Source organism: Drosophila simulans, chromosome 2L, assembly GCF_016746395.2.
Source record: "Drosophila simulans strain w501 chromosome 2L, Prin_Dsim_3.1, whole genome shotgun sequence".
Lineage (NCBI taxonomy): Eukaryota > Metazoa > Arthropoda > Insecta > Diptera > Drosophilidae > Drosophila > Drosophila simulans.
The window spans coordinates 13,859,782-13,880,236 of NC_052520.2; the positions used below are offsets into that span (position 1 = coordinate 13,859,782).

A 20,455-nucleotide genomic window follows, 5' to 3' on the forward strand; every position below is an offset into this window, starting at 1 on the left:
CTTCGATGATGGGCCGATATCAATGCCGCCCGTTTAAATCGTCCTGGCAACAGTATTGCCTATCGAAGTGCCAATAAATTTCCTTCGCTCGCTGTCATTTATCATGTTTGAGTCGGTTGGAAATGAATAATGTGCAGCCAGCATCGATATGAAATGCCAAATGAGCATCGAGCATCAAGAGCCAATGCAATTATGGCAGTCGTGTATCTTTACGTCTTGAGTACTTCGCATAAGCGAATGCGGAAATTGGAAAAGAAAAGGGGAATTTTTACCTGCTTACTTACCTTCGTTTTATCGCTTTAAAATGGCACTTAATTTGCGATTGTGCAGCAAATATAACTTCTCTTTTAACTGGTAATGCAAAAACGATGTTTTTGAAATATTTAGCCATTTTCTCCCTGCCTAATTGACTTTAGGCGTCAGGCGAACAAATTAAATTGCCCAATTATTGGCTAAACTATTTTTAAGCCTCGATGTCCTCGACACGGTTTCTGGTTGAAAGCAGAGAAAGTAGAGAGCCGAAAACTGGAAGAGGACACTCGCCAGGCGCAATTCATTTGACAGTCACGAAATCAATTGGAAAAGTGAATAAGCAGAAAGTGAGAAACGAAATCAAGCTGCATAAATTATCGAGAAATCAGATCGGCAAATTGGAACAATTGAGTGTCACACTGCAAATTCCCAGGCACTGTCAATTTCGCCGAAGCCTCAAATGGAGTTCCTGTGCGGCCTTGTGAAAATGCCTCGCCAATGAATGTGCCATCCTTTGCCATTTTCCGCTTTCTTTTTTGTTTTTGGCACTTTCTTTGCGCCACCAGTGCAGCCACGTTGCACTTGCAGCACTCGTTGCAAAATGGTGTCTTGCAAATGGGTCGTGAAATCAGCCAGATGCCTTGGTTTTAAATAAAAAGCCTTTCTCACGCCTGCTTTTCCATGGAAAACCATGGCATGGTCTCCGCTCTAAATTGCAGTTTATTTGCGGTTTGTTGATTTTATTGCAGAACTTTGTTTACAATTCTGCTTAAATTTCATTACACGATCCGCAACGAAGGAAGTGGGCCAAGGGAAAAGAGATTTGCGGGTGTGTGGCAGCGTTGGATTGAAAATGAATGCCAAAACCTTGATATGAATTAATATTTGAGCAGGGCTGCCAAGTGGAGCAGACATCCAAAGGGAGTGGGGCTTGACCGAGCCAAATGGACATTTGTTTGCATGGAATGGACATTGGTTAAATGGGTCAGCTCGTGGCGATTGATTGGCGCGCACGTTGGTTTTGGCAAATATTAAATTCGGAAAATGCATTTGAGGCACTTCTCCATTGCGGTGAAGTATTTCAATCAACTTTCCGTTAGTGTGCTGATGTCTCACTCACTTTTCGAATCACTTGCCAACATTAAGGTAATCATTCAGCCAAGGCAAAGGTTAAGACAACTGAAAAGCACCAGCCCACAAAGGCAGCTAACAATAATGTGGGGGAAAACCCAAAACGCCAGCGAAAACACGAAGCATGAAAAATCAAAACAAATAAGCCAACAGGCAGGCAAACAAAGTGCCAAGCAAATTAAATAAAATCCGCACAAACAAAGCAATGTGGACCGGGCCAAAAAGAGAGATCGGCCAAATGGGGAGGCGCAAGGATACACATGCACACAGAGACACAGAGACACAGGATACTGGATACTGGAGCAGGCCACTTAGATGGCGGTTGACACAGCCACAAGGAGCGAGTGAGTGTGTGTTTTTGTTTGTCATAAAAATGAAGCAATTGAAAGAGGCCGGGACAAATGCCACCAACAATGGCTGAAAGCCGCCGACGGAAAACTGAGCCGGAATGGGTTGCGGATGGGGAGGGGAAATTAATTAGCTCCGACTCTGGTTAGCAATTTTCATTCAATTATAGTGCGGGAACTAATCGCAAATAATCAGGTTCAAATTGCTCTAAGTACTTTCTTTAAAACAAGCGATTCTTCCTACAATTTTAAATACACATTCACTAAACTATTTAATAAATAGACTATACCATGTGTATATAAATTGTATAGCTACATAACTATCAAATTGTTCATATTTAAAAATATCTTTTCTTTTTCTTAAAACTAATTTTTGTAGACATCATTGCAGCCTGTGACCAACCTCCAACTGAGGCTTACTCGTTAATTGAAATATGTGGCTGCCTGAAAGTATGCAACAGTGTCGAGGAATATTACGTATACGTAATTAATGGAGTGCGACTACCATGGCTCGCTAGGATGGATAATGAAAAGTGCATATTTATCAAGCAAAAACAGGCGCAAGATCCTTCAGCTGGATTTTTGGGCGCGGCAGGGTCGGGGTTGCGGAGCCGATGCATATCCTGCGGCCACATCCTGGCGCAAATACTGGCATTATCAGCAGCCTTCATTCATGGATACCAACCGATGGCAGAATGGCGAGAAAAATGTGAGCAGGAAAGCCGAGCAGGTCCTGTCTGCCTCCTGTGTCCTTCGTTCACTTTGCAGTCGGGTGCGCGACCCGAAAAGGTTTGAGAGCCACTGGAAGGACAAACAGGGATAACTGCAATGGAAGGTTCCTAAGAGCTTAAAGCTCCGAGCTTAAGAGACAGCTGCCCACAAGTGTTTAGGCCCGAAGAGAACCGTGCACTTATGCTTTGCAGCATCTTGCCTTTTCCCATTTCGCTCTCATTTTCTCGCTCTGCGGGTGCCCTGTAGTTTTGCGTTTGTAAAAGCCATTTTTCATTCATACGAACTTACTTTAAATTAATTTTTTTGTGGGGTCATAAATCATTTTTGGCTCTGGACCTACGCATGCTGCGTCTGTGTGGGTGCCCATCAGCGCGTTCGTGTGACCGTGTAATCGCCTATTGGTATGGGTGTAAGCTCCAATATCGTGTATTTGGCATTGCGTGTATGAATGAATGTGTTCTCTGTATTCGCAAGACTTTCAAATTAGTTTCGATTGAATTGATGAAGGTGAAAATCGGCAGCAGTAGGTCAAGTTAGCTGGAATGGCAGAATGTTAAAGAAATTGTATCTGTGGTGTGAGGGTCGTAAATGATTGTAATTTATGTACATGTTATCGAAATATTAAATATTTTTAGTTACTCATGAAACCTGGTAAATCATTAAAAGAGAGCTGTAAATTTATTTATTTATTTCTATTTAAATAGTACCTTAATTATTTTACTTTTTTATTTGCTTTTAAACAAACACACAAATAAAATAGGTTTCAAATAGCAAACAATTATTAAAAGGTAGATGTTATTTATAAAATAAAATAAAAAGGGGTAAAATGCATACACTTAGACATTAAATTATTTTTCGAATATTACGAAACATCTTGAGTTGACCACGCACAACCACCAATGCGATGGGCATCGACAGGGTTGCCCCGCACCCTGTATACATGTGACCGAGGGGTAACTACCACAAACGCAGAGAGTGCCCATCTCCTGGCGCTCTCTTACAGCCTCCGACGAAAGCTCGACGGGAAGAGCTTGAAAGCTGCAGGAGACCCACACACTCGCACATAGCGAACACTTTCCAGGCTCCGTGGAGTCACGAGTCCTGACGGCTGGCAAGGACTCGTGGCATATATATGTGCGCCTAGGTACATGTTCCAGCCTTCACATCGGCAGCGCATCCCCAAGCAGCGCTCGGATTTCGAATTCCTGCACAAGGATGTGTCGTGGGATGCCGAGGCTCGGGCTCGTCGCTTTCGTGCTGGTTCTCGGCTCCAGCAAAGGACTCTGCTTCTGCAGCTAAAGGACTTCCAGCGCCGCCTCGCTGGCAATGCTGCACGGGCATCGGGCTCAGTTGGTGTTCCGGTTTCGGGTTGTGCTGTCAGTTGCCTTTTTGCACAGCGGCTGAGCGATTGAGCGATTGAACGATTGAACGGTTGGACGGCTGAGCGCTGGAGCGGTTGAGAGTGTGCCATCGGAGCCGGAGAGTCCTAACGCGTTGCCCGTGGTCTGTGTCCGCATCCGTATCCGTATCTCCGTGCGTCTCTCTCCGGGTGTGTGCGTGTGCGTGTGGCTAAGTGTGTGCCTGTTGTCTGTCGCGCGCGCGTCTGTCTGTGTGAGTGTGTGACTCTGTGCGTGCCCTTGCCAGTGTGTGTGTGTGTGTGGAATTGTGTGTGCACAACAATACCATATATCTTATATACTAATACCAGTGTGCCCACACTCGCACACGGCCTGCAAATAAAACATTAGAAACAGATATATACAACAATTCCAGCAGGTAAACCCATTGAACTATCCAGGACTTTCTATAGTATGCACTTGATATTCAGCAGCAAGTGTAATATGAAACATAACGTGCCGTGAACGTCCTTTTCGCTCTCTTTGTCCGACTCTTTTTTTTTTGGTCCGGAGGTCGTGTGTGCGTGTGTTTGTGAAAATTCCATCATCATCATCATCTGTATCGGTTTAGCCATTATCATTCAGTTTATAGCTGTACACAAATTTTCGTACATCCTTCCTGCCTCTATTTTATTTTTATGCCACCGATTTTGTCATTGCTATTACTTTCGAGTTCTGGCAAGGAAGCGTAAATGCGAATCGCTAATTGACCATCAGGCTATCAATATTCAAAAAGGAAAGTATCTTTCAGATACATGTCAAGTGCAACTCTCGCGCTCTCTTTCGTTCGTCCATGCTCGCTCTCTGTCTTCATTTTACATATGTGTGTGTGCCTGTATAACAGGTGCCAAAAAATAAATGGCAATGGTTACTTTTATGTTCACATTGTGTGGGCGTCTGGCTGGGAAAAAGGGGTGGCACGAATGAATAAAACCGAATGATATGATATTCTGGGCCATTATCAACAAGTGAGAAACTCGTGATTATTGCTCACTGAATAATAAATGGTTAATTTCATTAACTAAATTAAATGTTATTCCTCTCCACTTTATAGCCGTCGACACGCATTCCATATGCAATGGATGCCAGAACTAATAGCGGATATCGGAATAAACAAATATAAAACCACATACAAACAAATTTATAAGCTAAGCAATATTTAATTCGGTTGAGTGAAATTCACAACAAATAAATCAATTTTAAAGTTCTTCAAGCTGCGGAAACAAATACTAAGCCGCGAAAACTATTTAATCGCTGAACTGAATAAACGCATAAGCCCACGACTAAAGCAATTTTGTAATTCAAACAAAGGGAAACCACACTGAAAATACTAGTTATTAATTAATGGTGATGGCTACTCACAGGCAAACTATTTGAGCCAGTTGTAAATATTAATAACATCATTGAACGTAAAATGCATACACACCCGAAATTCCAAACTCACTTAATGTCAAGCGAATTATAATATCCATACACAAATAATACAAACAAAAAATCCATTTAAATACAAAGTGTTCTATTATATAGAAAACTAAATTCGCAAATGATGTATAAGTTCTCGATAAGCAACTGAAACACGCACAAGATTGATACAAATTTTTAATAATAGTACATTAAAACATAAGGACGGTTCAAGCGCAGCTCAATTGGCTGATGAATCTAAGTGGGAATTATTCGGAAATTCCTTGAAAGTCTTCGATTGACGGAAATTGAAAAAAGTCGATTAACTCGATACATACATACATACATAATCGCATATAAATAAATAATAATCATTATTGAATTTAAAATAAATTACATCAACTTCATTACTTATCAACCAAAAATTCTGGGAGACAAATTTGATAAAAAAGTTTAAAATAATATTAATACGCATACAACAAGTTTAATACACGAACCAGTAACGGGAATAGTTCTACAAGTAATTATTCAACACAATCAACGCAATCCTTGAATGCCAATTGGAAACCCCTTTGATTGCATAACAAATGGAGAAGGGATAGAAGGTGAGTCTCTTAATTACAACCTCAATGCAGGTATTTAAGTAGTAACTTCGAAATGGATAGATATAATTTACCGAAAGCATTATTCACTTTATTTCCAAGGCAAGTTAAGGAGAACAGCTTCAATGTCTTGTTTTGATTTAATATTCCGTTCCGAATATTTTGGAAACAGCTAAAGTATTTCAAAACCTGCCATAGCCACAGAGGGGTTCGTATACCCAACGCCATAACCGCAGGCATTATTTCAGCTTTCTCCATCGCTCCTGTGCAGGCGGTTTGAGTTGATTTGGTTTTTTGTTTCACTTCTCGGGCGAGCAATTTAAAATTGTTCCATTGACCTTTCGACGACCACAGAGCCACATTCAAATACCCAGCTGGCGAGTAAGTGGGTGTCCGGGTGGGTGGTCTGTGCGTGGGTGGGTGGGTATTTGGCTGGCCTGGTGGGCTGGGTGTTCCGGAGCAATGCCCAAAAGCAAACAGAGCAGCCAGCAGCCACTCGGAGGACAATAAAAAGCAGCGCACAATTGCCAAATAAATAACTTGACGCTCGCTCCGTCGTGGGTTTATTTGCTCTGGTGCCGTGGTTTTTGGGCTTTGGCTTGATTTTCATTTTCATTTCGCAAGGCACACACACGCGCTGCCAAATACGCACACATATACATACACACACTTGGCACGACTACTGTTGCATATTAAAATTGCTCCGGCTTCCTGTTTTGTTTTCATCTCTTGCACTCGCTGCTCATTTTGGCCTGGCTCTTTTTCATTAATAATATGACACAATTCGCGCTGCATTGTCCCGAACTGGCAGCGCCCAAGAGCACTTTCGGCTGTGCCGCCTCCTTACGCTCATTATGCCCATTTGTGGCTTTGTCTTCGGCTACAGCACCACGGCCCAGACCCAGACCCATTCTGGCCGGGCTCAGGCAGCATCTTTGGCCATTTCATTCATCATTCATTCATGCAGACTACGGCACGCCCAGCCACCGCTGCCGCCCACAAAACACACTCACACTCTTAGTCGTCAGCAAATCCGAGTGCAAACAGCGAGCCTGTAAGATACAAATTGCACTATTATACACTATGGAATATACCCTGGCAATATCTATAAGTCGGAATAACTCAAAGTTTTTTATAGTTATTCAAGAAAGTGTATCATTTCAATATTCTTATATTAATATCTGATTGTGCATCCATCGAATAAATAGCTCAATTTCATTTAAAGTTGGCAATCCCCCATCAAAATCTCCCCTCTTTCATTGCACAACTTAACTTGATTGCTACAGTTTCGTACAATCAAGTGTAATAATACACATTGTTTGAAAGTGAAAACCGCAAATCTATTGTCCTTGGACCAGTGCCATTTGGAAAGAGTATCCCCGAAAGTAATTCACTTCGCGCTGCCCGCCTCGCAGCCTCTCGCGTTTGCCGACGATGTCCTTAATTATGTGCCAGCAGCCCTGACTGACTGCCATACTGCCACAGTGACTGCTCAAAGGACATCCAAAGCCTCCAGCCTCCCTTCGCTCCTGCCCACTCACCACTACACTAGCACGAGCACACTCACACACGCACGCAGACTCGTGCATAGGACATAGGCGTTGTCAGGATCTCGGCAGTGGAAGTCGCAGTCGCGACTGTTACGTGGCGCTCGTGTATGATGACGATGTGTCATGTTGGACTCCGGGTCTCGGGTTTCAGAGTCCTTGTTGCGCTTGTTTTTATCGCCCTTGTTTGGCCGTTGTTGATGAGTGTCGTTGTTGTTGGCCGCTTTTGAAGAGCGCTCTTCTAGTGGGTGTCATGTCCGCTTAGTTGTTGCCCCTCCTGCCCCAGCTGCTCCAGCTGCTCCACCTGCCCCTCATCCAGCTGCTGCTGTTTGCCGCCGTGCTTTGAGGCGACGCCGCTTTGCCTACTGCTTATTTATGTATGAAGGACCTTAAACTTTGCAGCGGATGAAAATGGCCGCAGCCGAGTGAGATGAGTAGCTGAGTAGCCCATGAACCAAATTATATACACGCCCACCCACCATCCACCCACTGCCAACATACATATAGAAGTGTAACAAATGGCGTCGCTACTTTTTTAATCACAGCCGGCGACGCAGTTTTCAGTTTCACTTTTCCATTTGCAAAGTTTCTCACGTGTGTCTTCCCCAGCCTTTCCTCAGTGTCCTTTTTTGTGTGCGTTTTTTTTTTATTTTTGTAATAGTAGTCGGGCCAACTGGCAGCTGGCAAGTCCAACGCTGACAAAAAAGCTGACAAACAATGCTCACTTTTTGTTGGACTTCTACGCCTCAGCTTTCTGCGCTTGTTCCATTAACCTTCGCTTCGCGAATGAAAAAGGGATTTAAGGTTAACAATTCGCTGGCTTTTTCTTGGACCACTTAATATTAGCCGTAACTAGGCCAGTGCAGAGGTTGGTAAATATAGAAATGGATAGTTGGATAGTAGCGAAGGCAAAAGGTCAGCACAATTCGCAGATGTTAGGTATATTTTCGCTAAGAGCAAGAAGCTGATGTGAGTCCTTGAACCGAACTTAAGTGGTCACAACCATTTTATGCATGACCTGGAAAGTTATTTTTAAATGGAAATAGAATTGCGATACAAAGGTATTTAATATATTGCTATTTATTTTTTAACACTTTTACAAGAAATTTGTATCGAACAATTTTGAAAGGAGGGCATAGCCAAAAATGTGTTTCAAGGTTTCGGAGTGGGCAGCCTTATGGGCACAACTTCTTCGGCCGTCATAATTTGTGAAATTTTAGTGCTCATTCGAGGATTTGTCTGCTAATCTATAATTAAAATTATTGTCGTCTCATTCGGGAGCTGGAAACTTTCGTGCCACCAAAACTTTTCGCCCGCAGAGTGCGGGTCGGAGGGCTAAGGTGCCGATGGAGGCTTAGCCATGAAATGCCCCAACAAACTGCCAGTTAAACCGTCCATAGCAAGTGAATCTTGAACCTGCGAGACCCAGGACCACCTAGTTTAACCCAAACTGATTGGGAGGCAGCTACGTGCCTGTGCATTTGAGCAGCAGATGTCACACGAGGTGGGCCAAAGTTTTTGGGTCCGCCAGCAACTTAGATAATTTAACAGTTCCACGGAAGGGACAGGAGGGGACTTGGACTTCCTTGAACGCTTTTCGGGAGTTTACCTCTACGTGAGATAATGCAAATTTATGGCTGGCAATTAGCAAGTCGCGAATCGCAGTCGAAGCTCGGCAATAACTCAAGGGGTGGCCACAACCTTGACTAGGCCCCCGACCTAATTGCAGTCGCCGACGTGAGAAATCTCGGCGAGAAGTGAAGAGCTGGTTGGGTTACGTTTTCCGCTTTTCGGGTGTCATGGGTGCTGTGGGTGCTGCGGGATGCTGTGAAGACAATGAAAAACCAAAATCCAGTTAGCGAAACCCCGTAAACCATTAATTATCTTAGGCGGCGCCTCGCATATGTGATGTGGGCAACTGGCGGCTGCAAAAGATACAAACATACGAGTACGCCGCCAGAAGATACAGATACGGGCTGACTGTCAGTGGCAAGTGGCACATGCCGTTTATCTGTTATCCAACAGTTATACTTTGCACACCCAGTACAACTGGGATAACCAGCACAGCCACACTCGCTCAAAAGAAGAACGTCGTGCCGTATCTGTATCTTTATCTGTGCGATACAGATACAGATACATAGCCACGCACACACACACTCGGAACAAGGCATCAGTTGCAATCTGACTTCAATTCAATTATTTTAGATTAGAATGTGACTGTGTCACACACACTTTTGTCTCTATGTCAGCTGTCATTCATCCGTTCATATGTTCCATAAAGTCAGGCCGCGGGGCGAAGAGTTGGAGCATTTTGCGGCACAGGATACGTGCCCTATACGCCGCCTGTTCCTGCATTGACACTCGTTCCCATATACCCACATCCATCTATATGTACTCGTTTCTGTATATAAACACATGCACATATGTGGGGTTTCGGGTTCACTGTGAATGTGCTCAACAAAACATTGTCCCAGAGATCCCGACTCGAAACGAGCGTGACAAAAGTAACAAATGTGCGACTGCCACCAGCCCAATGACGTCAGGCTTCCTGGGGGCCAGAATTTATTCAAGTGGCTCAAACATTTATGAGTTTCATCCTGCCAAATTGATTTGCGTTTTGTAAAAGCGCATTAAGCTCAGCCTGCCAATGAGTGACCTCTTAAACGCTTTGGGGATCATATTTCAATTGAGATAATTGCTCGACCGAGCTATGTGGAAAGTCAATCGGAAAAGCATATTATGCAGACTGATTGTAAAATTGTATTTTAACATGGATAGACAAAGGAATCACATTTCATCAGTGTTACATTATCATTTTTAATGTTTAAGAATAGATATAACATTTTATTTTTCCCACCGTTTCTAAAAATCAAATGGTCCACGATACCCAAAATTACCATAAGGAAACTATTTCAGTCAATTAAATTGGATAGAAAAATCTTGCCTGCTGGGAAAATGTATAATTTTTCGTTTCTATCAGAAGAAAACAGCTAGTTGAACAGGTAAAATTCCGAAAAAGCAGGTACCAAAAATGACCATTTGATAAGAGTAAACTGGAAAAAATCCTGGGACATACTGTTTAGACATGAAGTAACGATAAAAAATCGTACTAATTTTTAAAGAACGCAGTAGTGTAAAATGATTATTATTTTCTATTAGATGTGGAGGAAGTCGTGAAGTAAAAATACATCAATGTAAACCGTTTAGTTCCGCTCTTTGTGAGTCATATCGGCAACGATTCTCAATGGAAAACAATTACATCTTTATGTTATGTTATTTTCAGCCTTATCACCGTCTTTATGCGGGCAACTTATAAAGCGGGTTTTATGATAATAACTGAAAAAGGGACACTCATAGATAGTGCACTGTGATAAAGAAGGGGAGGTTCAAAGTCAGAGAGATCAGAAATCCGGGGGTGACCTTTGGCAGCGGCTCAGATATGCTGCAACCCTCCGAGATCACAGCACTGAACGAAATTGGGACAAGTTTAATATGTTATATAATTAAATGGGTACAAATATATAATTTCATTTTGTCAAGCTATCTCGATTTTAATTAATCCAATGCTTAATTATCTGAGTTATCTTAAGCATCATTCCGCTTAGCGCAACATTTCGATGAGATTGTTTTCAGTGTAGAGAGCGATTGTATCTAGCTGCGGATGTTGTTGTGTCCTATCTGGTGGCCTGCCTGCACTCTCTGCCGATCCTCCCCGCAGTCCACTGCCTGAGTGGCCAGCTTAGCTGTCGTCCGCACTTCTTGTTCTGGGAAAATTCAGTTGTGTACCGACTGCAGTTGCGAACGGACAAGTCAAACTGGAAAATGAAATTCATCTGGGCCCTGATTTTGGTGCTCGGCTCCGTTGTAGCAAACGCTGAGCGCGATAATTACTGCGAAAGGAACGAGACGATTCGAGCCACAGTGCCAGTGACCAAACAGCGGGTTATAGTGAAACAGCCCTCCAAGTGGAAAATATGGAAGAAGACTGAGAAGATCACCGAGATCTACGATTCCGAGGAGGAACAAGTCACCCACCGGCTGGTACGAGAGTGCTGTCCCGGCTACTTGCAGGTGGAGTCCGGCTTGTGTGAGCCCATCTGCAGTCGGGGCTGTCCCGCCCACGCCAGTTGTGCCGCTCCAGATCGCTGTGAGTGCATTTCCGGCTACGTGTCGGCCAGAAATCACCAGGATGGCAGCCACTACTGTGAACCCATCTGCGAGACCCCATGTCCTGCGGGAGCTCAGTGCGTAACGCCCAATACCTGCGCCTGTCGCGACGGCTACACCCAATTGCAGCCAACTGACGATGGTGTGAGTGGTGGATGTGCCCCAGTTTGCCGGGTGGGCGATGGCTGTGCCAATGGCAAGTGCATCGATGTGGACCGCTGTGCCTGCAACTCCGGATATCGGTGGGATAAGGCCGAAGAAAGGTGTATCGAGCTGAGTGCAGAGTCAATCTCTGAGGAACTGGACACCACCGAGGACAACACTGATTCGCCGAGCACCAGTTCAACGGCAGCTTTCACGGCCACCCACTGTCCCGATGACTTCGTCCTTTTCCGCGGCGAATGCCGCGAGAAGCAATTCGACAGTAATGATGTGGGTTGCCTAAAATCCGGCTGTGGTCCGCATCAAACATGCCTGGACTCCGGTGTATGTCAGTGCTCGGATGGCTATGTGCCGGAGGAGAGTGGCGAAGCAACTGGAGAGCTCAGCTGTCGGCGCACTTTGCTCAATCAGATTCTCGGGCTGAATGAAGCCACCGACGATGAGGATGAGCTGAATCCCTGGACCATACCAATCATTGGTGTGGCCAGTGGATTCCTGTTCGTTCTGCTCATTGTGGGTCTCCTCGGTGGTAGACGATATCGCCAGGAGCGGGCTGCGTTGGCCAACAAGGAGATGGAGTGCCAGTATTCGAAGAAGACAGTGGATGTGGACGAGTGGGTGCCATGAGGGGGTCAGGTTCATCCCTTGGCGTTGGGCTGTGTTAGATCAACATTGATTGTTAATATTAAATCATTTTTCATTCGAAAATAAAGCGTATCAACTTAATCATAATTGTAATTTTTATGTTTTAAATGGCAGATAATATTATGGACATTTACAAATGTAGGGGCTTGATTTATAAGCCAATTTTCTAATTCAACGGTGTTCCTTATCATTACAAAAAGACAGATAGGATAGATAACCAGTCTTCATCGTGACCAAAAATTAATGTTAGTAATTTCAGAGGATTAACAAATCGGACAAACTATTAGATACTCCCATAGTTCGCTTCATCACTTGTGGCTGATAAATTTAAAACGTTTAATAAACATTTTACTCATCATATCTCGCTTACGGATTGTGAGTCCCTTAGCAGCAATATGGACTCATATGCTGATTACTGGCTTATGTAAATAAAATATTCATAAACATTCGAGGCAAGAGTGCTCGTGCTCAGCACATCAGCAAACAAGCCAACTTGAAAATGGCTAAAAATACTCAGACGAATGAACAGACATATTTGAAATGTTATGTTTTCACTCACAACTATGTATGCTGAAGGACTTTTAAGTTATTGAGGCTGAGTGTGAGTCTCATATTTAACGTTATCTGGATTGGAAATTCTTTATTTTAGGGATTAAAATCCATCTAGATACATGAGCACCGTTGTGGGCCACTACCTTTCAACTCATTTCAGAAACATAAAATTGCTACTATATATTTGGTTTATTATTAACAGCTAAAGCTACAGAAAGTGTTGATTCTGATTAAATGCGGATATTTTGAATTAAAAGGATTTATTTCTATGCTTAAGTAGAGGCATTATTTATATTATATTTTAAGCCGAAGCATCTGCTTCGAAAGTCGAGCGCTTTTGTGTATCTGTATTTGTATCTTTGCGAAGTGTATCTGGCAGCGGCACACGGATCTTTTTAGCCATAATCGCTGCACATTTATATGTGTTTTGCACAAAGGAGCGTGGAGCAGAGCTTTGGGGTAAACAGGGAGAGCAGTGCCGGAAAAGAGCCGAGAAAATCCGCCGCAGAGAAAGTGCGAGCGAAGAGAGTGCGTGAGAGCGAATAAACATCGAAAGCGTGCAAATTCTAAGAAAAAGGACGATTTGTTGCAAGTGGATGGAGCTCACAACCACTATCTGCCCCCTTGGCAGCAAAAACAACGGGAATACTTAAAGCTTCTTTAATTTTTATGTTGTTTTCTTCTCTCTTTGGCGGTGTGCTGAGTATCTGTGTATCTGTGTTTGTGCTCGTATCTGTTTCTGTGTATGTGTGTTTATTTCCGCCATTCACTTTGATTGCTTTCACTCGTATCTGTGTGCGTGCGTGTATATATGTGTGTGTGTGTTTGCGTTGGGGTAACCTTTGCTGGTGAATATTTTTGCGTGGGAAGTCGCCCAAGGACATGGCCTGGCTCAACTCGACTTGACTCGACTGGACTCGCCTGCCTTTGCCTTTGCCATCGCCTTTCGTTCTGCCTTATCTTCCGACCGCTCTTCATTTTTACACATATTTTTTGCCTTTACTTTTCGCACAGTCTGCTCTTTTGCTGCTTAGTTATTTATTTATTATATTTTGCTAGCAAAAATTGTTTTAGCTTTGCAACTGGAAAGCGCTCTGCAACAGTTGAGCTAAAGCCTTGGGCAACTAGCGCACGGAAAATAAACTTTTCAAATGCATAAACGAATTATATAAATAGTTACCTCAAAGATTCCGCACTGATGGCGGAAAATGTTCAGTTTTAAGCAGAACATTTTCATGGTTCGTTTGTTAACGAATAGGGACTGTTAAAAATGTAAAAGGGTTGGGGAAAAGTGGTCGTAGCTAAATTTCAAACCTTGGGAACGTGATCCAGTTAAAAATAAAGTCTTGTTGATAAAAATTTAAATAGAATAAAGAAGCATAAACATAAAAATAAATAATTGTATAATAATGTCCTTTTAAGAAAAATATTTAATATGTCAAGTAAACGAACACAATTTCGTTTTTTTTTCCTTAGGTTTTCTTGAAAATCAAAGAGTGCCTTCTAAAATTCCCAAGCATACAATATAAAATGAAGACAATAAAATATTGCCTAGAGCTTCAGATACAATATTCTTCAGTAATTGAATAAATAAGTGTTTTTGAAAAAATGTAACTTTTCCTTCGGCAATTGCAATTTTATAGCTTTCCTTACGGGATAACTTCACTTCACTTGACTGAAGACATTCGTCAAAATCAGCAGCCAGAGCTCTTAGTCATTTCCCATCGCAACCTAGCGGGAGTCCTGCAAATTATTCAGTGTGTACTTGTTGATGCAGCCCTCGAATAACACTTACCACCCCCGATTCCTGCCTGCCACCCCAATCCACCCACAGTCCACCCACCCCCCCATTCGCTCAGCATCTCCTCTGCAAAAATGCATTGTCGGAAAGTAGGTCGCTGCAGTTTAGCTCGGATGCAGTTCTCTGTTGCTGCTGCTGTTGCTGCGACTCGGGAAAACGCAAACAGCAGCCATCAAATATTAACCACTAGTTGATCCTGTGCAATTTATGTGTGCGAATGTATGCCCCTGCCACGCCCACCGCCAGCCCAATTAGGAGTAGGGGGTGGGCGTTAGCGAATAAGAAATATGCGAAACATGGCTGAATTTTAGGGCTAGCTACTTTATGTTCCATAAGCTTTAGGGCGGCATATTCAGTGGGGGACGCAGCAGGATCCAAAGGGGCGTGGCGCATGCAACTTCAGCTCGCCACTTTTGCCGTCACGCCCAGTTTAACGGCAGCAACACTGTTGACCTATTTTTCTCGGCGGTACGCAGACTTTGAAATTATTTACAGCACCGAAGAGAGAGATGGCCGGAGAGCGAGCGAGAGAGACGGGGCGACCGGGGCTAGAAAGAGAAAGAGAACGAGTGCATGTGAGTGACGAGGACTGTGTGTTTCAATAATCACAAAATGCATGCCCCCTCAGCTGCATTCCATGATTTGTGCTGCTGCTGCTGCTTCACAATTTTTGCAAGCCAAGTTTGCAGGCTGCTTATTGTCAAGCCGTGGCAAGGCCACGTTTTTGTGGATGCAACATTTGTGGACGGTGCAATTAGAGAAACCAACGGCAGCAGCTCCTAATGCACATCCTGAAGTACGTTAATAAGTTTCGCATTTGAGAAACAAGCAACTTCCAAAGGGAAATTCCCATAAAGCCCACTGCATATTGGAGAGCGTCTGCCTTTTACAAACTAAGGCCAAAGAAATAAGTTATGTGCGCACCTGGGCCACACACACAATTTGATATTTGCCCGTATATTCGTATTTTTATGATAAAATATTCGTGCGCTCTTGGCTGACCTAAAAAATCGTTAAATGTTTGAAAAAGCATTTTTTACCCAGCGTTTTTTACTCCTTTTGCCTACTCCACAGCGCTCGCAACTGTGAGCCACCTTCTTCTGCTTTTACCCAGCTTTTTATTTTATTTTAGTTCTACCTTTTAGAACGCAAAGTGCCCAGCCCGCAAAGCATTTAAGTTAATGCACATGGAATCACTTGCACCGTGTTTAGTTGTAGCTACACAAACTGCAGGTGCGTACACGTGTGTATGTGTGTGCTAGCAAGCATATTTTCCAAGAATATTTACAACCATTTTTAGTTGGTGGTTTAAAAGAAGTAGAAAAAGCATTGCTTGAGGAGAGAAACCAACCTTGCAACAAAACATATCACTTACGAGGTTTTCAACCAGTTCTTGCAGCTACAAACTTAAAAATCGGGTCAAATTTGTTTGAAAGATGGGAAAAGTAAAAAGCTTTAAAAAAAAATCACTTAAAACTGACAACAAATTTGGTTATAATTATTATTAATCTTTGTTAGTGTTGCTGCGACTAAAATTGTATTATGAGAGCCGTCGAAGATTGAACGTTGCTTATTAATTTTGAGACCGTATTTTACAGCTATGAGGAAAATATTCGGTCTTGCAGCCACATTTTGTGGCAAGGGTTGACTTTGGCCAACAGCTGCGCTTCAAATAACTTTACTGCCAAAGCAAACTTTCATCCGAGGGGCATGTAAATGTTGGGGCTGGATGGGTGGTTTTTGCTTGTGCCTGGCTGCTCACCGGGCTGGGAGGTCAAGGAGGTGGGGTCGCTGGTGGGTTGGTGGGTCGACTGTCGTCGCACTCACTCCTCCACTGGCAGCACAGCCCGCCGCCTGCTTATTGGAGCAAAAATTAATTGAAAATGTTGGTCAATTGCCTCGCTGGCAGCTCAGCTCGAATGGAGCTTGGGGATTGGAGGTGCTGGTGGTACGCAATCTGCTTTGCCTGTGCTCTGAATTACCGCCCGTGGTGGTGTTCCTGTCGGCGGTGCAAGCCGTGGCCCAGACTATAATCCCCGCCTGGCTGCAGCCACGGTATTAGTAATTATTATTTACTCCTACTCTACTGGTAAAGCAGATATTGCAGCAGCCACCCCCCTCCCCACTTCCAGCTACTATTTTAAATGCCGCAACATTAATTAGTTTTAATGGAGTTTCGGGAGGAGGGCGGGCAGAAGGCAGCTGGAATATCGGCGAAAAATCAGCACACAAAAGGCCACATTTAAAATGCACTTAAGTCGTGGTGGATGGTTCGATCCGAGCACAAAAGCCCAGCTGTAAAGTGTTTTCCATGCTTTACACAATTAGTTGGTTAAGCGGAGTACAAAGAGCTGCTAATCGAATTGTTTGGCAAAACCGAAACATTGCTTTGTTCGCTCTTATTTAAGGCCACAATAAATCCATTTACTAAGAAAATGAATTCTCGCCTTACTCTTAAGATATCAAAGTTCGCTTAAGTTATTGCAGATGTATCTTAATGCAACTTTATAATATGCCTCTGTGCTATATAGTTTACTTCAAGATTAAGGTAATAAAATTGATATATATTGAATTGAATTGAAGAACCACATATCTGCACACATTCGGTCTCTATATTTTGTAAAATAAAATTCATAGTAAATCCTTCAGCATCGTTTGTTTAAAATAACATGTTTTCGGTGACTAATAAACGGATTTACCACTACTCAAAATCCCAAATAAACTCTAATAATCGGCAAACATGAAATAAAGTGCTGTGGCAGACAGTCAACAAATTGCGAGTGTAATTGCCCCAAATTGATGTTGGCCAGGATGTCGTTCGTGCATTTCGCCAGCCTGACATTATTGCAATGCAGCAGCAGTAATAACATGCAATATAGTCGAGTTATCTTTGAAATGCCATGCTAATGCATTTTGCCGCTCATCGTGCGCCAGAGCAATGAAAATCAAAATTAAATTGCGTGCAGTTTCGCTGGGATAGCTCTTTTCTTCAACGTCGCCGCCACGCTTTTCCCCAGGCTTTTCCCATTTTTCTGCTGGCACGAGGCTAACATTAAAATTTCTATGCGTGCCCCAAAGACGGCAACAACATGCAGGGAGGCTGGCGAAATAAGCAGGAACTTCCAGCAGCATCCAGGGCTAAAATTTTAGCAAAAACGAGCTTTCACCCACCCACGCTGGGCACGCACTTTCTCCACACACACACACACAGAAAAAGAGAGAGAGCGCGAGAGCAGAAGAGAGAGCTGCTCTCTTTGGGGAGAAAGCAGTGGTTTCGGGCTTTTCTTTTTTGGTCGGGAGGTGCTGGGTGAGGGGAGGGTGTTGGGGAATGGAGCAGCAACGCTTAATTTGATTTTGAAACCGAAGAACCCTGTATACGCTATTTAAGTGTTTGTTTATGCGTGGCCAAGTAGGACAAGTAGGAAAATTGACGATAGGGAGTGCCGAAGGGAAATGGCAAGTGGGAAATGGGAAATGGGCAAGGAAGTTCCAGCCAGCAGCGCATCTGCCTAATAAAATTCATTTCAAAAAGCCAAGGCTGCTGCTGCTTTTCCCCTTGCCCGGCTCTGTTGTGTTGTGACATTAATTTTTACTTAATTTATTTTTGCGCCGTCGCAAAAGCATCCTCCTCGCAGCCCCTTCCCCCAAATCATCATCATCATGGGCATTTCAATGGTTTTCGGTTTTCGCTTTTGCGTTCGTTTTTCGTTACCAACAAACCTCTGTGTGTCCACCAACACACACACACACACCAACAGTTTATATAGATTTACGTGTATATATATTTGTTTAGCAGGACCCCCAAAACACCGTTCCCATCCCCCCCTCCACCATCTTCCAGCTCATTTGCCGCTTCGACGACAAAAATTTCAGTTTTCAGTACGTTAATGTGCAGTGGGATAGGATGTGATGCGGGGGGATGGGGTGTGGGGTTGTGGTGTTGCGTGGTGGTGGTGTTGCGAGGGTTTCCGTTTGGACAGGGGTGTGTGTGTGAGCTTTAAGTGCCACTGAGATTGTGTTGGTGAGCGGGTGTCAGCTCATTGGAAATATGGGTCAAGTTGTTGCCGTCTGCGCTAAAAATTAAGTTGGCATGCCAGCTGCAGTCGACGTCGACGTCGGCGTCATCCGGTTGGCAATAATTGCCACAGCACATTTAGGGTTAATCCTATAGGGTTAATCCAGCAACAATATATACAGACACACACACATACAAGGGCATGCTTTTGGCCCCCTTTGTTCGCCACGTTAATCGCCCCCAAAATGATTCTTATTTATTGTTGCAGTTAGATCGAATTTATATGATTCCACAACTGGAATACTGTTAAATATGGGTGTATTTATCAGTGGGAGTTAAGGGATTTCAAGGGGGGGAGTTTTTCTTTAAAAACACTGCTGTATATATTAATACCCAGGGGACAATTAAGCTATTATGCGTTTCACTGTTTGTTTATAATTCGTTTGCTTACTTGTATAATTGATCCATTATTGCATTATCGCCTGAAATGAAACGGAAATGAAGCTTGCGAAAATTGAATTAGACTTTATTGGCGTTAATGAGTTAATATGTTAAATGATATGCATTTCCATTCAAACGTGATTTATATGTTCAGTTATTTGTTTTTATTATTTGGAAATTTCGTGTATACTCAACTCATTTTGTTTATTATTGATGCAGGGGAAATATGGGATTACCCTAAATCCTTAAATGAGCTTTTTAAGTCCAAATATTTCGCACTAAGCACACATAATGCTGCTAAGAGAATGGAACAAGTGTGAAGCCCTTTTGTTATTGTGTTCGGGCTTTCGAATTGACTATTAAGGATTGTATTAGCCATATTTTATGTGATTTCGGTTACGGCCAGCGCCATTTGGACCTGCAGCAACACTAATTTGGTAAATCACGTTCTGGCCAAGTGTTGGCCCTTCCGAAAGGGGTAGAAAAAAGCGTTCTCCATTCGCCTGGCCTGTGGTCCCGAGACCTTGGTGTGTATCTACGAAAATCGGATTCTTGGCCATAATGGTCGTGTAATTTATTTTTGGTCCTGGACATTCTATATTTGGTCTTATGGGCCGTGTTAAATGCCAAGCTGTGCTGTTGCCAAAGCAGTTTTCCCAGGCGGAGGGTTGATCAAGGGGGCTGAATGGGCGGGGTCGTACCTTTTGTGTGCTTTTCTTTTCTTTTATTGTTAAAAAATCGCTTGCTTTATGATATTTTGTTCGCCTTTTCATGTTTCCCCCTTGTCTGTGCGTCTGTTTGTGTTGGTCAGCAAAGTTTGCTTTTTATGATTTTTAGTTTCGCCAGAGATGCGTTGGTGCGTTGAAAGGGTTTGGACCACCATTCCAACCCATCGCATCGGTAATGTGTCAAGGAAAACGGGGATGTTGTCTTTCGGGGCGGGTTCCGTATGCTTCATATGGTCTGTCCCATTAAATTGGCCATATTTTTCGGTTATAAGCAGACGCTGAAATTGCATACTTTATGCCTTTCTCCGTTTTTGTTTGAAAAGTTCTGCTCAATGAGTTGGAAGCATATGCTTTCGAGAATGGGCTTTCTTGGCCTTATCATTTTGGGATATTAATAGTTGAATAACGCTGCAGTCTCGGAAAAAGAAAACATTTCACTGCTATCCAGAGTTTCCCATTTCTGGTCGTATTTATTATCGCTTCGACTTTCTTGCCCGGAATATCTGCGTTTTGGGCGCCTTCCACCCGTCCACGT

The 20,455-nt window shown here is 43.3% G+C and overlaps 2 protein-coding genes across 4 annotated transcripts in view; both read left to right on the plus strand.

Moving 5' to 3' along the window:
* The first annotated feature begins 3,775 nt into the window (after positions 1–3,775).
* LOC6732305 (neuronal acetylcholine receptor subunit alpha-7) overlaps positions 3,776–20,455 on the plus strand; it is a 53,956-nt gene continuing 37,276 nt past the window's right edge. Inside the window, exons 1-2 of one of the 3 annotated variants that reach the window (XM_039292057.2) lie at positions 3,776–4,011; positions 4,914–5,865. The gene's annotated coding sequence lies outside the window, so the exon portion shown is untranslated. Of the gene's footprint in view, positions 4,012–4,097; positions 4,239–4,913; positions 5,866–20,455 lie in introns of those variants that run through there. The other 2 variants (XM_039294270.2, XM_039296454.2) reach the window with 2 other exon arrangements.
* Positions 11,137–12,470, plus strand: LOC6732304 (protein draper). The gene has a single exon (XM_002079396.4). It carries the CDS (start codon positions 11,232–11,234, stop codon positions 12,363–12,365), a length of 1,134 nt encoding a protein of 377 aa, XP_002079432.1. The 5' UTR covers positions 11,137–11,231; the 3' UTR covers positions 12,366–12,470.